Source organism: Mirounga leonina, unplaced genomic scaffold (genome assembly GCF_011800145.1).
Source record: "Mirounga leonina isolate KUSES-001 unplaced genomic scaffold, KU_Mleo_1.0 Mir_95, whole genome shotgun sequence".
Lineage (NCBI taxonomy): Eukaryota > Metazoa > Chordata > Mammalia > Carnivora > Phocidae > Mirounga > Mirounga leonina.
Window position 1 is genome coordinate 3,891,380 of NW_023270865.1, and position 22,101 is coordinate 3,913,480.

Here is a 22,101-nt window from a genome sequence, read left to right on the forward strand (position 1 = left end):
CAGGTGGCGCCTGCGTCTCGTGAGCCAGCCCCTGCGGTTCTCGGTCCGCGTCTTCATCTGTTCGCGCAGCAGTAGGCCGGGGCTCTAAATCTGCTTCGGCAGCTAGTAGTCGTATTTTATCCTAAGCACTTGATTCCACGTTGTTCAAGGTACTATTAAAAGGGCTCTCCATTTCATAATTTGGTGTTTTTATTTAAAAGCAAACTATTTTGAGGGATACGTGTATTGCTTCATGTTAACTTTTTCAAGTAGAAAGGAAAGCATGGAGTCTTTGGAATCTTCAGTCTTAAAATACACTTTTTTCTTTTTTTTTAGTTTTTTGTTTTTATCTGAGAAAATTTTAAAAAATAGTGCAGAGAATTCCCTTAGACTCCTCATCCAGATTCCCCTGAATTTATCCCTTGGTGCAAGACTGTTAGCTAAGCGAAAGGTCCCATGGATGTCTCTGGGCATGTGTCCCTTCCCGGAGCCCACGTTGCACCTAGCAGCCCTCCGCCTTCCGCCCCCTTAGTCTGGCAGTTCATCTGTGTCGCTTTGTCTCCTGTCTTACCCACTTTCAGAGAGCAAGCATCATTTCGTAGGAAACCTATCAGTTTTGGCTTGTGTGCTGTTTTCTCATATTAGGTGAAGACTTCTTTACAGCAAGAACTCCACAGTGGTGGCCTTGCGCTCTTCTCCACACTCTGACATTGTACCGGGGAGGGGATGGGGGGATGGATGACATGGGTGAGAGTAGGACCACTTGTTCAAGGTGGTGTCTGCCAGGTTTCTCTACTGTTAGGTTACTGTGAATTATCTTGAGGGAGACACATGGATACTCTGCAGATAGTCTGTTTTTCTCCCACTCTAGCCCGCTGATTTTAGCGTCCACCACTGAAGCCTGCTTAGTCTAATAGCGATTTTGTATTTCTCTCGTTCCTTCTACATTAATTAATTGGAATTCTTTATTCTCTGCATTATAATTCATAACTACCATTGTTTATTTCATCGTTCAAATTATTCCAGCTTTGGTTATTGGGACTGTTTTCAGGTTGGCTCCTGGGCCCTTGAGGCATACCCCAGCCTGTTTTGAGAATTTCTTTCTGACTCTGCAAGATGTTTCAGGCCCTATTTGTATTTTCCCCTCCCCAGCCCTATAGTCAGTCACTTCTCCAGGGAGCCTTGAGTCCTTATGTAAAACATATTTTTATAGCTTTAAGATATTACAAATGGTTATTTTTTCCATGTCTTCACTGATAATAAGTACCACTTGAAGTTCACCAAAATCAAGACCCCCAAATCACTGGCTTTTTACAGTAACTTTCCTATTGCACTGTAATACACAAAGTATGTATGTGCCTTGTTGAGTCCCTTAATTGCAGCATTGTACAAATATCGTTATTGGGTAGGCTTTATGTTGGCTGATTCTTGATTGTTTTTCAGACAGAGGAAATTGTGTTCCCTGTCAGCCTCTCTGCACAAAGCTGTGTCTCCGAATGCTGCTGGTTGTGTGGAAAGATAGTTTCTGAGAGGGGGAGCATGCCATCCAGGCCCGTTCCCACCACCGCGATGCCTTTCCACCCGTGTGCCCTGCTGCCCGTGGGCCACAGGGCATCGCCTCCACCCGCCCGCCTGCCTTCTTGTCCTGCTTGTTGTGAGGGAAGTGTACCTACATGAAATGTGTTCAGGTCTTACAGGGTAATCTGTAGGAAGGGATTGGGTGCCTTTTAAAAAATGTTTCTCCTTATTTGGGTTTCTTCAGTAAAGCATTTTGAACAGTTAGGATAATTTTCTTAAGTTTTCTTGATGTTACAGATGTTTGGTATTTACCTTTTTCTCCTACAGAGAAACCTGCCAAAGAAAACCCCGGACCCACAGAGTCCAGGGATGATGGCCTGCCTCCTCCAGCGGGAGGCAGGCCGCTCAGAGCTGCAGCTGTGCAGACGTGCCTGGCAGAACTGTCCATGGAAATAGAGGGTGACTTCTCTGCGTGTAGACGTGTGGGGGGAGAGGGGCCCAGTGGAGCCGCGCACTGTGATGACCATGTTTCTAATGAGGGCCGGCATCCTGAACTCGCAGTGCCGAGGGACGACGAGGACAGTACTGACTTCTCTGATCGTGATCACTGTTTTGATGAAGATCTCCAGGCGGCAGTTGATTTCTTCAAACTTCCCCCTCCTCTGTTGTCTCCAGTGCCGTCACCCCCTCTGGTGTCCCTACCACCCCTGAGCACATTACCTTCTTCGCTCGCACCTGTGAGTTTGCACTTGGCATTTGAGTTATCATGCGGGCACGTTCCCCATCCTGACACCTTAGCCATACTCAGGGAGTGCTGCTCAGTGATACTCAGACCAGACTTTACTGGGGACAGATGTGAGAACTGACTAGGGCATGCCAGCGCTCTTTGGATCAACGTGGATCACATGACATGTTCACTTAAGGTTGCATTCTGTGTGTCTTTATCCACAACCAAATTCGCAGTCCCATGTGGGAGGACTGTGTTCTAATTGTTCTTCTTTCTGCCGCCTGGCACCTAATGCAGTGAATGGATTAAGTGCACGTTTGCGGGTCTGGAGTTTTTCAGAGATGGGGAATCCATGTACGTAGCATACATGCCAATTAACCTGTGTTTGCCGAATTCCCCGCTTTTGCTTGATGACTTCAGCACCTTTACATGTGTTTGCAGAATGGTTTATTGTAAATTCTTAGGAAGTTAGTCTTGAGAAGCAGATTTGTATGCTTTTTGGCTTAAGGAGCAGATAAATGCATTGCTCTGAGTCACTCCCTTCTTTCAGGAAGCAGTGTACGTCTCTTCTGTTCCGGGGGCTGCGCTTGGCCTGGGAACACGGACGTGACACAGGCCATGGTTACCAGTTGCTGGATCTTGTGTGGCAGTTGGGCGGAGGAGGGAGCAGGCAATTGCACCACTTTGGTAGAGACTGCCGGGCTGGGGGGCACACCGGCTGGAGAGGACACAGGCCAGAGGCTGGCTCCTGAGGGAGGCGGTTGGAGGGGGCAAGGATGCTCTGGGAAGACAAGGCCCAGCTGAGTGTTCAGGAGGGCGGGGGTGCTTCAGGTGGGGGAGCTCTTTATAGAGTCATGGGATTGAAGGTGAGTTTGTGCCAGAGAATGTTCACACTTCCCAGGTCCGCAGAGGCCATCTGTGCCCTTAGGACTTTCCATTTTATCGTGAAGGCAGTGGGAAGTCCTTGGTGGATCCTGGGAAGTGGACTTAATGATAGATGTTCAGTTGCAAGTTTCTATTTAGATTCCGTGTGATCGAGTAGGGAGTGGGGGTAGTCTGGACAGAGGCAAGAGCATAGCAGGGGAGATCCCTGGGACTGAATCAGCAGCTGCCGCCATTCTCGAATTCTCATCCCTGCAGCAGCACTGGGTTCAAGAGGTGGGGCTGGTTTGAGAAATGTTATGAGGGTGAATGAGTAGCGTTTGACGAGGTTTTCAGTGTGGTGTTTAGGGAGGTGGAGGAGGTGGGGAGGAACATAGCAAAGAAAAGCAGCAGCCCTGCGTGGGTGGGAGGGTGCTGTGTCAGGTGTGGCTCCGAGGCATGCATGGGGCTTGCAAGGGGACTCGTGCAATAGGATTTTAGAACCATGAGTGTGGTGCTCAGAAGGAGGCCAGGCGGTTGAGGAACCAGCTCTCCTGCTGGGCCATGTGGTGGGGGCTGTCCCTCCAAGACAGCAGGGGCTGCCCAGGGGTGGTTAGGGTTTCTGGGGCGGAGATGGAGAGCGGGCTGTGTGGGAAGGAGCAGTGTCAGTGTGCATACTGTTGAAAGAGGTGGAGCCTGTCTGCTTGGTAGCGACATCCCAGACGCAGGCTAGGCACGAGGACCTGTGGGCACGAGCTACGTACAAGACGTCCCCCAGAGTGGTGGCCGGTCCCGCTGCGCTGGAGCTGGACGCCTGCGGAGGAGTGACCTGGAAGCAGGGGGACGAGAGGCTGTGCAGCCAGAGTCGGACACCTTTTGTGCCAGGAACCGGGAGGGAGAGCTGGAGACTAGGAATGTTTGGCCTCCGCAGAGTAGACCTAATCCTGGCTGTGTCTCCTGTGGGAGGAGCGAGTGGTGGGAGTTTGGGGGACTCGGGGACACAGGTCAGGGAAACGGCGGCAGCTTGGTGCTCAGACTGCAGTTCGTCTACCTACCGCTAGCTTCCAGACAGGGAATTACCCTTTCCTCGCTGTGTTTTAAAGGATTCTTCAAGAATGCATTTAATGGGTAGTTACGTTTAGTAGGTTCAATTAGTATTTAGTAAGAATCACTTTTTTAAGGCATTTAATTGGTAGCTGTGTTTAGTAAGTTCAGTTAATATTTAACTAATAAGAATAACTCATTCATTTTTAAGGAAACCTACTTTGGAGAGTATACAGATTCCAGTGATAATGAATCGTCCCAACATAGAAATTCTGCTGAGTCTGTTTCAGAAGATGAGACGTCTGAATCACAGTATTTTGGTTCATCCAGAAAAAGTAAAGGAAGTAGTGGTACCTGGGAGGAAAAGCTCAAATCACATGAAGCCACCCAAGCTCTGACTACATTGGAAGTAAATGAAGTGACAACTGTCGGGTTTGGGACATTCACAGCAACACTGAGAGAGCCTTCAGCCACATACTCCTTAGCTCGTGAGAAACACTGGATGGTGTCATCTGAATCGACGAGTGATAGGAGAAGAGGCGTTTTAGATGAGGCACAAAGACAGAGAGAGGTTAGAGAGGCGGATAAGTCAGTGCAGACTGAGAACATGCTTCATGAGCCCATCAGAAATGTGTGTGTTGAGACGTCGTCTGGCAGCCGGGCACAGGGCAGGGGAGAGGCCCTCCAGAAGTCTGATGTGTGTTCTCCCCTCGGCAAGAGGCCATTCAGTGAGCTCATGGAATCTGAAGGAAAAACCCTGCTATCCAAAATGATAGGATCACCCAAATCACAGCTTACTAAGTGGATGCTAACTAGTGAAATCCCTCTTGAATCAGATCATCTGTCAATCTCTGACCACTTTCAGGGAATGTGTAGGGTATTGGGGAAGGAGAGAGATGTTCAAGGATTCATTTTAGGAGCATCACCTGAACCAGAGGACAATGCAGGTGATGCAATGGGTGTCACAGGGCTCAGTGTTGACGCCAGGCTTTCTTCCTCTTCTACCTCGGGAACATCGTCTGTCTGCAGTGACTCCCCGTCTTCCTCTGGGTTAAAGTATGGTCATGATCTACACATTCCTGCTAAAGTTACCCCTATGGAACTGCATCACTCTGAACAAAAGTTACAAGCTGAAACCTTGAACATGTTAGATCTGCAGCCTGAGCCCCCAGAGTGTCCTGCCGGACAGAACCATCTGGAGAATAGCTTGTGTGCTTTGAGCCCTGAGTTGGGAGCGTCAGATTTTAATAATCAGAGCAGCAGTGAGGTCGGGTGCACAAATGTTGTGAAAGGCATGCCCAAAGTCTGTTCACTTGCACAGTCAGTATTTATAAAAGCTATGAAAGAGGCACAGTGTGGAAGTCAGGGTCCCAGAACTGAGCTCCCCCTGACTAGGGCGGATTCTTCACCATTGCTAGAGTCTCAGTGTGGCTTGACCAAGAGTGGGTTTGGTTTTGTTAAAAGCCCTTCATGGCACCATAGTGATCTGTTAAGGAGAGGTGGGGAAGAAAGGATGAGAGCTAAGTCAGAATATGAACAGAAGACCAACCATCAGGTAGAAAAGGCAGTGCCACCCTTAGAGAGTAGAGGATCCACATCCAAGCCTGAACTTGCTAGAGAAAATAATGCTGTGGGGCTCAGGGCTGCTACATCGCTGTTGCCAAACCAAGTGTCCGTGATCACCAAGCAGGCCAGGCCTGACACGGCGCAGAGTGCTAGACCGGAGCACTGGAGGCGGGGGACTGAATCTGCCTTCGGGGCAGCACGTGCCGGTTCTGGGGCTGCATCCATGTCATCTGTAGCCAGACGTGGCAGAGAAGGAGAGGACACGGCACGGGATGCGCAGGGGACGGCTGCTACTGAAGGGACCTCGCCACAAGTTTTCACCTCGTGGAGAAAATTAGACTTCAGTTTTCCAAGTGCTTCTTTACCAGTAGGAAATTCTCATTGTTCCACAAATAGCGGACTGTCTTTCTCTTCTAAAAACATCCCGGTCCAAAACCAAGACGTTGTGACGGAAGCCTCAGCACAGGAAGAAGTGCAGAAGCAAAGTCTGCTCCTTCATGCCACGGATCTGGACTCGTCTGGGCTAGGTGGGGATCGACTCCTTCCCGCCACAGAAGTGCCAGCGTCGAGAAGTTTTCCTGTGGACGAAGTACCCTTTGGTGGCACGGGCAGATCTAGTGGTGAGGCCCTGGCCGTCTCAGAGGACTCTCCTCGTGTCCAGCAGAGCCTGGAGTCTCTAGAGCTGCCATCTCAGACTCCTGGCAGTGCTTCTCCTAAAGGTCCAGGCACTACAGGGACTGCTCTTCCATCGGCCATTCTCAGGAAAGATGAAGAGACGCATGCTGTCCCCCAGAGTGGCCTCGCTGGGGCTCTGTGTTACACGGGCATTCGGGAGGCAGGCGGTGGCGACACAGAGGTGGAGGAGAGTGAGGCACCTAGCTGCAGCGAGGGGGAGAGTGAGTCCGAAGCCGCGATGGGGGACAGACAGCAAGGTGCCGCCCGTGCCTCCAGAAAAGATTTAGGAGCCGAAGGTGCTGGCGCAGCCGAGCCCAGGCCTTCTGTTGAGGTGGGGTGTCTGACCTCCGCGCTGCAGGACTTCAACATCAGTACTCTTTCTGAGGTAGACGGACTTTCCACATCAGAGGTCGTGATGTTTCTCGAAAGTTGTCAGTTAAGAGATTATAGTTCAGGGGACTCTGTTTCAGAATGTTCGAGCAAAGGAACCCTATATAAAGAAATGAACAAAGACTTAAAGGCAGGTGAGCTCTCAGGAGGGAAGTACAGAAAGCAGCTCTGTGAAGAAGAAACCCTTGAAACCTCCGAAGAGTGGATTGAATCTGAGGAAGATGACGGTCCTCTGAGGAGCACGGATCAACTCACACGGCGTTCCTTGGAAACGCTGTCTGAGGTACTCACCAGGGTCGGCCAGGCGCTTCAGACCAGCTGTGAGAGCTCTCCTGGAAAAGACGCCAGTAACCTGGTGCTCTTAAATACGCATGACAGCCTGACCACTAAGCCTGTCCGAGAGCACGTCCCACCTCAGGAGGTGAGTGGCTTCCTGCCAGACCCTTCAGGAACACCCCCTCCAACAGCCAGCGTGGCCAGCAAGGGCCGTTCTCCGGCCAGAGGCATACTGAGTAACAAAGTCACTCCAGGCAGTCCTGAGGGTGTTCCCGATGTCACCAGCCCGATCTGTGGTGGGGCAGAGGTCCTGTCGGAGCCGGCAGAGCCCTCCCCCCAGCGCTCTGACTCCATGGTGGGGCAGACCATGGAGGGCAATGCCGAGGAGGGGGCAGAAACGACATTTCAGTGTCAGATATCAACAGTGACCTCCGAAGTCATAAACGTGCTCATCAATAAGGATCAGAATCTCGTCATTGAAAAGGGGGACCACTGGACCATCATAAATGGGGTCGCTCTCATGCCAAATGTGGACCAGGTCATACTGTGTGACAGTCCCGAGGACATTCCTGTTTCTCCAGATCGAGGAGATTTGGGAGCTGGCTTCCTTTCCGTTACTTCCTTGGACAAGTCCCCAGAGACCAGTCACCCTGGCCGTCCATTTCAGGAGCCCCAGTGTGGCAGCAACCTGTCATGTGCCCAAGAGGAAATTTCCAGCAGCAGCCAGAGCACCAACTTCGATAAAAGTCGTTTGCGCAATAGGCCTGTCAAACCTAGTGTAAGGATTAGTTCTGAAATCTATGATCAGAACTTTGAGTCTCAGACTATTGCATCTGATCACACATACTTTAACTCGAAACTAGAGCCATTCAGCAAAAATAAGAATCGATCAAAGATTTCAAACAAAGATCAATCAAACAAGCCGGCAAAGGCTTTAGCATCCAGCCGAGTTGAAGCTAATCAGAGTGAAGGTTCTCAGTCATTTTCAGGAGAAAGAGAGAACACAAAAACTCAGAAAAATCAAACTCAGACCATTTTAGCCAATGCTGACACATCGACTCCTACAGATTGTTCTGATACTCTGAGTAAAATCCGGCAGGAGGTGGGGCCTCCCCTGCCACCCTTGCTCGCTCCTCTGGTCGCTACACCTCCAAGGACTTCGCAACCAGTTTCTCCTCTGATAGTAACTTCCTCTCCCTCCTCACCTACCTCTCCTCTTGGCCAGATTTCTCCTTTGTGTGAAATCCCAGTGCCTCCTATGATGTCTCCTTTGCCAGAAGAGCCGGGATGCCTCTCCCCGCTGTGCACATCTCCGTCCCCATCCACTGCCCTGGCCGGCGAGAGGATCTTGTCATCACCGTTGCAGTTTTGTGCTGCGACCCCAAAGCATGCCCTCCCCGTGCCTGGCCGCCTCCCGCCCTTGGCACCTGCCCACACGGCTGTGGCCGGACCCCAGGAGAATTCCGTTAAAATCCTTGACACCATGTACCCAGAGCTGTCTGCCAGGGCCCGCACCCTCAACATCCTCAAAGGGAATATTCAGCTCACTCGAGGTCCGTCTGCAGACTGTAAAAGCTTAGCAGGGCCTGTCAACGCTATAACAGGATTCAAGGCAATTACCTCAACGTCCACGGCCTTTGTTAAGACGGGGGGCAGCTCAGGGAGCGACTGTAGTCAAGAGAAGTCCAGAGATGGGGGGACTCGCCAGGATGCAGGTGGGAAAAGGACGTTGTCTGCATCTACACTGAGGAGTGCCAAAAGACTGCGGCTGGACAGCGGGTCCCCAGAACCAGAAACTGGGGCTGCCACTGCAGAAGGAGTCAGCAAGACCCTCCGGAGGAACCTCCCTCAAGCTGAAGGTGTGACGACAGAGGAAGAAAGTTCTCTTCTGACCATCAGTACGGTTTCACAGGTGCCTCCAAACCCAAAAGAAACCGTAGAGTCCCATGACCAAGCCATAGCTGGTGCACTGAAGAAAATCGCAGAGTCATCTTTTGATCTCTTACCTGTCATTCGGAGTCACGTGTATGTGGGAAATATCTCTAAAAAGCCTGTAATGAGAGATCAAGAGAAGGAAGTTGTTTATGAATTTAGCACAACCAAAAAGGTACGTGGCTGCTTTTCTCTAAGAGCGTTAGGAATTACATGTCCTCAGAGATAGGTTGTCTGCTATCAGCAAAGTGGTAGATTACCCTGAACAGAAATTTTATTTTAGAGATCGACAGTTATCCGTATAGACATTGTGACCTCTACTTTGTTTGTAGTCAGCATTTTGTACACTTGAGGTGTGAGAAGACACTGGCGACTTGATCATTTGTATTCATCAAATACCTTAAAATTTTGAAGAAGTAAAAGTATCTGTCAGGACTGCAGTTGCATTTTTCCCACCAATTCTGGCATGTTTAAAGGCTCGAAATGACTTGCTCCAAAGCATCAAATTATGCTCCTGTAACAGAGCCTTTCTTTTCCGTGAATAGCAAACACACATTTGAGAGTTTGAGGGTCTTCCAGAAAGAGAGCGAGGGGTTCCCCTGCCCCTCCTTTAATGACTGTCACAAATGAAACAGGAACAAATCCTGGTTTCAAGATAGGGACAGTTAAAGTGGGAGCATTGTGCAGATTCACACACCTGGTTTATTAGGACTCTTACAGGGTTATATTTTCCAAGTGTCCATGTCAACACCTTGTGTGGATTATTTCCAGTGCCCCATGGATCCTGCTGTATTGGTTATCTGCACATCCTTGGAGTCATACTAGTGTAAATATGTATGTATTTTTTTTAGATTGCTTACTTTCAGGAAACAGAGTAATACATGTTGCTTTGAAAAGATATTTATTTTCAGATGAACAAATGGACCAAATTATTTAATGCCCTTTTCCTTAAGTAGGAAAAAAAACGTTGCCCAGTTTTTGTAAGACCTAAAGAAGATAAATGTGTAGGGCACATCAGCGTTCAGAAAACAGGAATGGGAGAAGCATTAAGAGTGGGTGTAATGCACACACACAAAATTATTTTAGCAAAACCAAGGCAGTGACTTGGTTGGCGTGGTGGCTGTGACGGCAGGCAGGCAGCTGTGCTGGGACGTGGCCTGTGGCACCTACAGGCAGCCCGCCGGTCTGGGCCTCTTGCCCCGCACACCCAGGCGGGGGGTGTTCGCGGCCGAGTCAGGCAGGTGGTTGGCCACAGTGACTGCTCTTTTCTCCTGTCTGATACGGTGCCCATTTTACGGCCCTAATAGATAATTTTGTCATTTTTAGCTGTTCTTCAGTAGGCAAAAGAAATACCAATGTACATTGCCTTTTTTTTCTTTCTTTCTTTTTTTTTTTCCCCTCCAATCCAGCATTTAGCAGAGTGCTTGCTTCACTCTATTCTCTCAGAACTAAAAATTCAGAAGATCTCTATGGAGCGCAATTACATTCACGCCCTCTGCAGAGTGTATGTGGGTATTTGTCGGCAACTTGGAGACTTGGAAAGAGCTCGTTTGTTTTGCTACAGCCTACTTAAGGAAGGTATGTTTAGATAGTGACATTTCTGTATTGGAAGTCTGCTACTGCTTTTTTACCTCATCATTACACTTGGATCTGTATTTGCAGCTAAGTGATTGCTGCATATCTTTGAAAATAGCATTAATGTTTGGGCATTTACCAGAGGACATGAAGGGCATTAGCTGTGCCAAGCCGTGCCTGGTTTTCAGTGGGAGAATTTACATGACTTAAACTTACTTCTTATATCAGCACATACATTTCCGCTGGTATATCATCTAGGGTCTCTCATTACTGTGTTGTTTGTCTCTTCTTGGTGCATCTACTGAAGAATCAGATACAGTCGACACAAGATAAGGGAATGATTGTAAAGTCAATGACAGACCACACTGCTGCATCCCTGGCTGGAAAAGGCAGAACTCTAAAATGGAATCGGGAGCCCGTGGCAAGAAGAGGACCAGAGGGCGGTGGATAGGAGGGCTCTCCTGGGGTCCCCTTTTCCCTTCCTCTGCTTCCATCCCCACTAACGGGGCAGATCAGGAGTCATCCTTTGTAATAGGACATCCTCAGGGGAAACATTTGTAAACACGGAAATGATACACAAATGCAATTTAATTTCATATCAGAAAGTCTTCTCTCGACAGTGAAGGTTTTTCATCCTAACAGCATGATGTTCACAGGGCTTGTGAAGCGGGTAATGGAATGTGCCCATAGCATGCAGACCTGTGAATGAGGCTGCCGTCTGTTGCCCTCTTCGTGTCTTTGTTTATTCTTTCAGTCATTGGTGGACTCCATAGTAGTTCACGGGGTGCTCGCTAGGTCGTAGGGCCTGGATGGTGACTGGAACCTGATGCAGACACGCCCGTATGGTGAGGCCCATCCTCGCCAGTCACGTGGCCCCAGCGCTCGTGGGGCTCCCTCAGTGGCAGGTACTAGCAAGGCGAGCAGCGGGGACTGCTGAGTCCCCACTGAGGTTCTGTTCTTGTCACACACCGCCAGCCCCCTCTCCCTTCAGGCTCCTGGGGCGCAGGCTCTCCCTCCGAAGCTTTCCCCATTATTGGGGCTCCCACAGCCATTCTTCGTCCTCCAGGCTCCTGGCTTTTTCTTCATGGGCACTTATCCCCTTGCCTTGTAGCCTGAACCCTTTTGTTTGCTGTCTCTGTCCTCACCAGATTGTGTGTTCTGTCAGCGCAGGAATTCTGTTTGTCTTGTCCCTGCTTATCCCTACCCCACAAGAACGCATTGTACGCAGCCATTGTGGATCTGTTGCGTGAGGGACCGTGCCGTGGAAGGGGCTTTGTGAGAGTCTGAGGGGTCAGGGAAGCTCTCCTGGTCAGAGCGGCTTCTCATCTTGAGGCGTGAAGCTCGATGCCAGTGAGTGCCTACGAGAAACGTGAGGGAGAGGCTGCCGGGCAGAAGGAGCAGCATGTGGGAAGGTCCTGGGGCGGGAGGACATTCTGTCTCCGAAACAGCTGGTCAGAATAGACTGTGAGCCTCTGCTTTGACTTATCTGCTCTGGAAACACAAGATGTGGCTTCCTGCCAAACGGTAAAATTTGTGTCTACTGGTTCAACCAAGTTGCAAAACACGGACAGTTTCTTATAAAATCAAAATATCCATTTATCGTATGACCTCAAAATCCCACTCACACGTCCTTATCTAACAGAAGTAGAGACTGCCCTCACCTAGCCTGGTACTCACATAGCCACAGCATCTTCACTGGTAGCTGCCCATTGCTGGAGACAGACGTCCGTCAGCAGGTGACGGAAGAACAGGTGTGCGGTATCAAGCAGTTGAATACTTGTTGGCCACGCAGAGTGAGGGGCTGCTGATGTGTTTGGCAACACAGATGAATTGCAGAATCATTCTGCTGAGTCAGGGAGCCAGACAGAAAAGAGTGCGTGCTATCCGAATCCATTCATGAACATTTGAGGAAAGACAGCTAATTTCCAGTGGCAGTAAGCGGATCACGGTTGTCTGTATCTGGGGTGACGTGACTCACTAGAAGGGGTCAGGCCATGGGAATTTGGGATGATGGAAATGTTCTCTGTTGATTGTGGTATGGGTTACATGGATATATTCATTCATCAAAATTCATCAAACTGCGTGCTTAAGAAGAGTATATTTTATTGTGTGTGAGCTGCATGTGGGTTAGGTTGATTAAACAAACAGCCAACCATGGGAAAGAGCATTCACAGTAGAAGATTATCATCCGTAATGTATAAAAACATCTCTTCAAATCAAAAGCCTTTTATGTGTTTCACAGGTGAGTTCTGTCTTCCAAATGCATAAGAAGTCGCCTGAATGACACTTCACAAATGGAGAGGTTCTAGGGTTGTGGAAGTCTGGAGAGACAGGCTTACCTTTGCTTCATGTTTGGGATTTTATGGTTCTTTTCATAAGACAGTGCTGTATATCCAGGTATTACGTTTCAAATTTAATTAAGGAAGATTTGCCAAAGTGAAGGGGCTGGGGAAGAAAGAAGCAGATTTGTAAGAAGTAGGGCCTCCTCAGGCACCTCCTTTCAGTGTTAGGAGACCTTGCAAGGCACAAGTGAAATTATTAAATAAAGTAAGTTCTTAGCTTGTAATTTATTCACTTGATCAGACCTAAAGGTTTTTTGTGTTTTTTCTCATAGATTTTCCAGAGTCAGAGAAATTGACTTTGTTCATTGCAAACATGTGGCATGATATATTTATTTCCCAATCGGTGATTAATAAGGCAATGCAGTTGGTTGCCAGGCAACGTGCTAAAGGAGAGGTTCGGAACTGTTTGAGAGCCTTTCTCAACTGGGAAAAGGTGAGGTTTGTTTTTATTGCTCAATTGTCAGACCTTACTTGCAGATCTCACATGAATGTTTTTACTTGGCTTTGTATTTAGTGTCGACTTAGTTCATAGGCATTTTAGAGACAGGACTCTTCCTGTTAGATCCTTTAAAATACCATTTTAGCCTAAGCTTATGCATTTAGTTCGGGAAATACGCATGAGGCACTTTGGTAAGAATTGGAGATGGAGGTGTTGTGTTAATTTAACAGAAGTTTATTTTGTTCACTGATCTACAACTGATGACCGTGTAGAATATACATGTGTGTGCAGGGCTCACAGGAGCTACATGGCATTTGCTTCTATGGTGGGCACTTGGAGAGCTGAAAAATGGCATTGCAACTCCTTCCTGTTTTGACTTTTTTTAATCTAATATTGTGTATTTTTCTTTTTGGTTGATGGAATTTTTATTTAAGTATTTTGTTCCTGTGTGTTCTTCTCCTTTTTTTATTATTTTCTTTGGTAACTGGGTGCTAATATACCATCTAGATTGGTGTTCTTTTATGTTATAGCTGTTTATCTAGTGACAATCTCTGGAAGTTGAATTGACAGTGCTAAACTCTGAGATGTCGAATTCAGTGAGGGGTTGATTTCGGTTTTTTATTTGTTTAGAGAGAGAGTGTGTGCACGTGTGTGCAGGAGAAGGAGCAGAGGGAATTTTTTTTTTTTTTTGAGAGAGAGAAAGAGTGCAGAAGGGTTACAGGGGAGAGGGAGGGAGAGAATCCCAAGCAGACTCCGTGCTGAGCAGAGAGCCTGATGCAGGGCATGAGTTCACAACCTTGAGATCCTGACCTGAGCCTAAATCAAGAATCCTGACGCCCAACTGACTGAACCATGCAGGTGCCCCGTCTTCTATTTTCTTATGAAAAGTAAAGGAAAGGGCTATTAGTAAACAAAAGTTAAGGAAATACTAAAAAGCAAGTCTGTAATCATCTTTTCAGCAACTTATCTAGACAAACCAGAGTAGTAGTAGTCCTGGGAGGGTCCATCGGATTCAGGTCAGCGGCTTAGTCGGAAGAGCCCTTCCACCTCCTGTCATTGACCTGCCTCAGTCACGCTCCCTCCCCCAATACCTGCAAGGCCCCTCCCCCCAGGGTTCTGCAGGGGGACTTGCATCTGCTTTGGTCTTCCTTCTTTGGCCTGGTCACGATGAAACCACATATGGTAATTTGGTGATAAAAGACATTATAAAGAAAATAGAATTTTAATAAATGCGTTTGCTCTATATCATATCAAATAAAAATATAAAGTCAAAGGTATAAAAAATTGAGTAATACTTGGGGTAAAAATACCATTATAAGATAAGACTTCCAAATTTTCTCTCACAGAATTCAACAGATCGGATAGACAAAAATGAGTAGAAACAGTGGAATTCAGTAATAAATAATGTAAACTTGAATGAAGAGTATGTATTTCTTTGTATGCCTATGGCACATCTATAAAACCAGTCATGAATTTGGCCACATGAAAACTTTAATTCTTTTTTTTTTTTTTTAAAGATTTTATTTATTTATTTGACAGAGAGAGACACAGCGAGAGAGGGAACACAAGCAGGGGGAGTGGAGGAGGGAGGAGGGAGAAGCAGGCCTCCCGCGGAGCAGGGAGCCCGATGCGGGGCTCGATCCCAGGACCCTGGGATCATGACCTGAGCCGAAGGCAGACGCTTAACAACTGAGCCACCCAGGCGCCCCGAAAACTTTAATTCTTAAGAAGTAAAGATTCCATACTCAAGATTCTCTGGTAGTAGTTAAGTGAAATTCGCTCTAAGTAATTCAGAGATTCCATAAACACTACTTGAAAGTTGGCGTATGTGGTCCTGGACAATCTGGGAATACATAGGAACCCAAAAGTAAAATGAATTTTTTAAAAGTCATTGGAAAGGAAAACCCTTCATACCAAAGATCTCTAGTTTTTACAAAACTTACACTCATTAAGGTAGTTTAAATGTTTTCATTATTAGATAGTAAGGTGACTGATTATCATCTTAGAAATTAAATATCTGAGAAGGAATCTAGGAAAAAAGGAATAGAGTATAAAAGGTAATAGTAATGAAGCAGAGAACAAAAGAACACATAGAAGAAAAACGCATTGCCTTTAAGAAATAGTAACAAAACAGATAGCTTCCAGGTCAGATTAATGAAAAAAGAGAAAATAGAAAATACTGAGGATTTCAAAAATGAGAAAGAAAACAGACTCCAGATATAGAAAGATTGAGAAGACCACCACCTGCAGCTCTGTAGTGACAGATTTGGAAGCCGAGGATGATTTCTTAGCAAAATAAAAATTATCACATTTGGTTTTAGAGGTAGAACACTTGATAAACCAGTTGTTTTCAGTTATCATAAAACAAGTGGAAACGTTGATGTAAAATTTACTGTATAAAAAGCATGTGTAGATTCCATCTGAATTTTGCCTAATCTTTTGAAGAACCAAATAATTCCAGCCTTTTGCAAGTATAAGATTGAAAGCATTCTGTTTATTTTTATTTTTTTTAAAGATTTTACTTATTTATTTGACAGAGACACACAGCGAGAGAGGGAACACAAGCGGGAGGAGTGGGAGAGGGAGAAGGAGGCTTCCTGCAGAGCAGGGAGCCAGATGTGGGGCTCGATCCCAGGACCCTGGGACCATGACCTGAGCCGAAGGCGACGCTTAACAACTGAGCCACCCAGGCGCCCCTCTTCCTGTTTATTTTTAATTTGTTGAATTATATATTTTTTTTATGTAGACTCCACGCCCATTGTGGAGCCCAATGCAGGGCTCGAACTCATGACTCTGAGATCAAGACCTGAACTGAGATCAAGAGTCGGGCACTTAACCGACTGAGCCATCCAAGGGCCCGTCTATTTAGTTTTTATTTTTATTAACAAAACCCAATAAAAAAATAGCACAAGTAAGAAAAAATTATAAATCCACTGTAGGTATTTGTCCAAGAGAAGTTAAATTAATGTCCACACAGAGCTGTGTTACATGCATGTTCATAGCAGCATTATCATGGGTAGCCTAAGGCTGCATAGCCCAGATGTCTGTCAGGAGGTGAGTGGATAAGCAGACCGGTCCATCATGTAAAAGGGTAACATTCACCGACGGGAAGGAGTGTTAAGACTACCAGTATGGGCATCATCAAACGTGTGATTGTGTGAAAGATGCCAGATAAGGAGTATGGTGTTGGCTGATTCGATTTTATGGAGTTGTGTAAAAAGACTGGTATTTAGGGTCAGAAGAATGATAGAAATTGAAGAGCTTTTTCAGTGTTTAAAAAATATTATAACTTTCTCTGATTTGAGGTAATAAAAATTTGCATTTCTATCTGGATTGCAGCTAATCTCCTTTCTACCTGACTAGATTCTGCATCCTGCCTGGAGCTTTTTTTTTTTTTTTTTTTAAGATTTTATTTATTTATTTTAGAGAGCACACAAGTGTGTAAGCATGTGCACCCTGGGGGAGGGGGGCGGGGCAGGGCCAGAGGGAGAGTCTCAAGCGTGGAGCCCCCAGTCTCGACCTCAGGACCCTGAGATCATGACCAGAGCTGAAACCAAGAATTGGATGCTAAACCAACTGAGCCACCCAGGCGCCCCCTGCCTGGAGCTTTTTTATCTGACCTGCCAACCTCTATGCTTATAATCATCTTAGGACAAGTATTATGAGTAAGATAAACATAGTTCCTTATTCAAATACAACTTTCGAAAAGTGTCTTTTAAAATTAAATGATTATTCATTTGGTGCTTGTTACAGTCTATGAGATGACTAATGTAAATGTGTTATATTTGGAACTCTAAATTTTATTTTATTTATTTTTTTTCTTTTTTCATTTGCTTAGAATGCTCCTGTGGATGTGGGTTTCATGGTTTCTAAGCTGCTATTGACCATACAGTTGTGTCCAAAAACAGAATTTCAGCCCAGTGAAAAATTTGGTGAAGACCTAAGTGACAACACTTGGGAGTACATATTTGCCATTGATCTGCTCTGCTGCCATCAAAAATGGATTTGGACACACGATAACATTATAAGGTACAAGGCTGTTCGGCTAACTGAACGTTGGGTTCTTGAATTGGAAGGCAGGCTGTCGAATGGTTGCTGATTGTGGTTTGAAGAGTTTCTGCTCTTGAAGGCTGCTGAAACATTTAAAAGTGACGTTCTGATTTGGTAAGAGTTGGTAAAACTCCCATTAAAAGACTTGTATTATTGTCACATCCCCTTGCTTTATGTTTTGTGGTGGCTGTGACTTCATTATGTTCTGTTAACTAGTGTCTCTCTCCCAAGGAGCAGTGACCCTCATGAAGGAGGGGTTTGGGTTCACTGGCATGTCCCCAGCTCATACAGCAGTGCCCACAAAGGGAGCCATCCACGGCTAGTGTAGGAGGAAGTGTCATGATTGGATCTTAACGTTCAGATGCTCTGGAAAACCCATGTGAATGGACACAGCAAGAACTCCACGTTAGCAGCTCTTCTCACCTGGGTTTCAGGAGGGAACTATGTCTCGGGCATCTGTTTTATGTAATGAATCCACTTTTCTCTGTGCATGGAGAATTCTGGCACTAGCTATATACCATCTCTGGGAGAATGGGAGATGGGAGAACGGAGAAAATTGTCATTCAGCTGATTATTCTGTAGATCTTAATTTTCTTGGAAGCCTGATTGAGAAAGGCTGATTTAAAGGAGTTTATGACATTAAAAATTAGGATCCACAGAGGACTGATAGTCCGTATCCTGGAGATACTTGAATGTGTTCTGTGGAAAACTGTGCTCTCTTCTTCTCCTCCTTAACACTAGGAACAGATTTAAACGTCAAATGATAGGGAATCGAATTATGGTACTTCTGTACAATGAGATACTGCCACAGTAAAATAATCGCTGCAAGTGGATGTTTAGGTGGTGAAATGGGAGTAGCTCACGTGCTTTGCTGACTAAGGGAGCGGCGGTGCGGTCGTTCAGGGCCGTCAGTGTAAATTTGTGAGTGCCTCCTGTGGGCCTTGTCTCCTGACTCCTCGGGGGAGCCCAGCAGGCAGGGTGACAGGTAAGCCCCCCAGAAGTGCTTCTGGGCACCCCCGCTGGGGGAGAGGACAGAGTGTTGAGCAGGCTCTCTGCCTGAGCAGTGCCACACCCGGAGCCTGGGGCGCTGTGGTCCCGTCCCCCGGGCTCATACGTACGTGCGCCTAGAGAAGCACAGGGAAAGAGAAGTCCCGAATTAGTTGAGTAATGTTATCTGAAAAGGTATTATTTGGGGTGCTTTTGATTTACCTTTTTCTTCTGCGTGTTGGCGTTTAACTTTTCTGATACTGTAAATACCGTGTAAGAAGTAATTACACTTTGGAAGGAAGAGAAAGCAAAGAGGAGCTGACACTGTTTCCAGTCAGTAGAGAGTTTCTAACGTGTGGTTTGAGTGTTGCCTCTGAGCTCCGTGCTCCTCTCGGAACATGGTAGAGGCTTCTAGAACATGTTTGTCTGGGAGGTCCCAAGCGAAAATCCAGTCTCCCGCCTCTTCCAGTTCTGTGACTTGGGGACATTGTCCAGAGTCCCACTTACAGCCTTGTAAAAAGGGTAAAAAAGGAATAAAGATGCAAGCATAGGTAGTTGTAGCCTTTTTTAAGCCAGTGTGGGCCCAAATATCGAAATAGTTGGAGGGTATATGAGCTTCCAGTGTCTGATCTTATTTTAACCTAGAAGGTTACATCTTCAGAAGACCTTCTTCTGGGGTGCCTGGCTGGCTTAGTCAGTAGAGCGTGTGACTCTTGATCTCAGGGTTGTGAGTTCGAGCCCCACATTGGGCATTTAAAAATAAGAAAAGCCCCTCTTCTTTATCAGTTGTCTATTTCTTACGGGCCATTTTAAGTTAATATTTGAGTGATGGTGAGCATGCATGCTTTTCACGTCTGTGTACCTAAGTATACATATATATATGTATATATATATGCTCTTGTTGTTTTCTAGTAAAGAGCTGTGGCCTGTAATGGATAAGTGGATAAAATACAGAAAAGGACACGCGAACATTGCATATACTCCTGATATTATTATAGCATCGATACTGAGGCTGATTGGTGAGTTGTCTGTTTTATGAAATGTTTTCTTGTTATTGATCACGTCTTGGTGGGAGAATAAAAGTGTGATAATAGATGCCGACCAAAACCTCACCGTAATGATGGCTTTTTACCACCACCTATTAGATGCATTCTCACTTCCTTCTCCTCAGTCACGTTCTTTCTTTATAAATGGATGTTTTCTCTGACTTTGTCAGAGATGAGGTCTTCGTGCAGTCCATTGTACGTGTGATCGAACGTGTGCTGCTCACTTCTTACTGTTTACATGCACACGTGCACACCAGCACACGGGATTGCGGTCAGTGACGCTCAGGTCTCGTTCGGTGTCTATAACCTGCTCTCTCTCCCTCATGCACTGCGTTCTTCTCTGCTGGCCCAGGCAGGGTCGAGTCATGCAGCTCCGTAACTGGGGACTAGCTTTGTTTTCCTCCAGGCCCATATACAGAAATTAAAATCCTTGTTTAAACAGATTTTAAATGAGGCATAGATTCTCTTCCATCTTGGGTGCGCAGGGCCTCAGTGGGTTTTTGGTTCTGCTCCCTGTCACCCCTACTTTTTTATTTTTTATTTTTACTTACTTTTTCCTCCTTGCCTCATCTCTGACAAGTCGCTCTCCAGGCCCTGCAGAGTTACCAGTGATGAGATCTATTAATTTTTGGAAGGCTCTTCTTACTTAGAGTGGACTTCTCCATCTGTAGTATGTAGCCCTTGCCCCTGGGGCACACCATCGAGGCTCATCTGATACCTATGTTGTAGCCCCTCAGATCCTAGAACATATTCACCGTGACTTTTCAGTATCTTTGGCGTTTAATTGGTTAGAGCTTCGAGATAGTGCCACTGAAAATAAGGTTTGCAAATATTTAAGTGATCTGAGTAGTCGCATAAATAGGCCTGTCTGTGACATGTACACAATGGCTAGTTGTGTTACCATCTCAGTAAACAGATATTGCTGCCCTGTGCATCCTTCACATGCAAACCGAAGAACATGGTGCCAAGTAAATGTGTGAAATGGTCCAGGCTGCTCTCAAGGAAGAACCAGAAATACACCTGGAGTGAAGATACCGAAAAGAGAGCATGTGGGCCAGGTGATTGCTGGAGAGGTTGGGGGAATCAGAAGAGATGCCTGCAAAGATAGCTCAGGGTGTGGAAGTGAATGAACTGCTCCCTGGGGGACTGTCTCAAAACACCGTCTGTGGCATCCCTTATTTCAGGGGGCCCTGGCCCGGAAGCAGTAAGGCCAGAGCAGGGCCAGGGGCAGCCTTCTCGGCGGTCTGCTCGCTCTGCTTTCAGTCGCATCTTCTCTCAGGGATTCAAGAAAAATGTTCATACCTGGAACTGACATTTTAAATTACAAAACTTACTTGAAAATTAAAAAATTGGGAGAGGGTGTTAAATCCATAAATAGATAATACCGACCTAGATGAAGTAGCTTCGGAATTTTGAAAAGAACATGGTAAACTTTTTGAAGTCGCACTTACAAAATATGGTGTGATTTTGGCTGTTGTTGTTTGCAGAGGCGTTTGGTTACATATGTGTTGGTCGTAGCAGGAGAGGAGCCGGGTGTGGGAGGGTGGAAGGCTGCACTTCTGGTGACTTGCGCACAGTCCCTGTGCGTCTGTGACAGAGAGGGTCAGCCTCATGGATGAATCTCCCCTACAGTTGGCTTTCAGGAGCCTTCCGCATTTGGCAGACCGTCCAAATTGCCTGAGAAGCTTTTTAGAAAATGTATATGGATACTCACATAATTAAAAGTCATATGTAGTAAGTTACATATTATGGGAAAAATTGACAATACATAGTTCACAGCATTGTCGGGTAGAATGCTAATACATATATTGAATGTGATCCAAAGGGTGGATAAGTAGGAGGTGGTGATGTTCAGAGCAGCAGAGCCAGGCCTGGAAAGCCGTCCTCAGGTCTGCAGACAGGAGGGGGCCGCTGGGACGGCCAGGCTGGCCACGGTGCCGTGGGCCAGTGCCGGCCCTTGGTGGCGCATCTTTGCCTGCTCTGGCTGTCTGGCCACCGAAGCGATATTGCTGGTTGGTGGGTGTGGGTGGGCGGCCGAGGGTGGGGAGCAGAGACAGGTGAGACCTGCTGGCAGAGTGCTAAGGAGTCCTGTCAGGGTTGGGTGTGCATGGACCCTTCTGCACACCTGTCAGGCTTGGAGTTCGAACTGTTTCTAAGAAGAAACTCCATTAGAGAACCTTCTTGCAGTTTTCGAAGCTGACACTCACTGAAGAATTTAGCAAGTAATTAAATTGCTAGGCAGTGATTTAATAATAATGACCGAAATCACTAATCATTCATAAAATAAAGGAGTTGTGTTTATTCTTATTTCCAGATTTGCTAAACCCTAACTGGATTTTCACTTCATGGGAAATAAAAGACGCTTTCTGTCAGAGCAGTTCGGTGTTGTCTGATGTTGGATATTGCTGTTAGCAGATGTGGGATTATTAGATGAGGGTCTAACATCTTCAACAATGATGTGTTAGAGCATTCTGTAGTGTTTGCATTGCTCTAGATTCAGGGGCCCATGGAGAAGTGGTAGAACCCGCTTCAGTCTGCTCGTCTCAGGGCAGACATGAGGCTTGGAAGGGAGACCGAAGTGTGCCTGCTGCTGGATTGAGTTGAGTGCAGAGCTATGTGGTACCTTTTTTGCCCCCAAAGAGCTTATTAACCCCCCGTAGCCCATCTGGTATTGACTGGAGCCTAGAAGCTAGG

The 22,101-nt window shown here is 46.6% G+C and overlaps 1 protein-coding gene across 2 annotated transcripts in view; it reads left to right on the forward strand.

Annotated features, from left to right (window-relative positions):
- ICE1 (interactor of little elongation complex ELL subunit 1) overlaps positions 1-22,101 on the forward strand; it is a 56,739-nt gene that overhangs the window by 29,850 nt on the left and 4,788 nt on the right. Inside the window, exons 12-17 of one of the 2 annotated variants that reach the window (XM_034998845.1) lie at positions 1,825-2,234; positions 4,341-9,143; positions 10,378-10,546; positions 13,158-13,318; positions 17,163-17,353; positions 19,274-19,380. In XM_034998845.1, the coding sequence (XP_034854736.1) occupies positions 1,825-2,234; positions 4,341-9,143; positions 10,378-10,546; positions 13,158-13,318; positions 17,163-17,353; positions 19,274-19,380 (5,841 nt within the window). The other variant, XM_034998846.1, reaches the window with a different exon arrangement.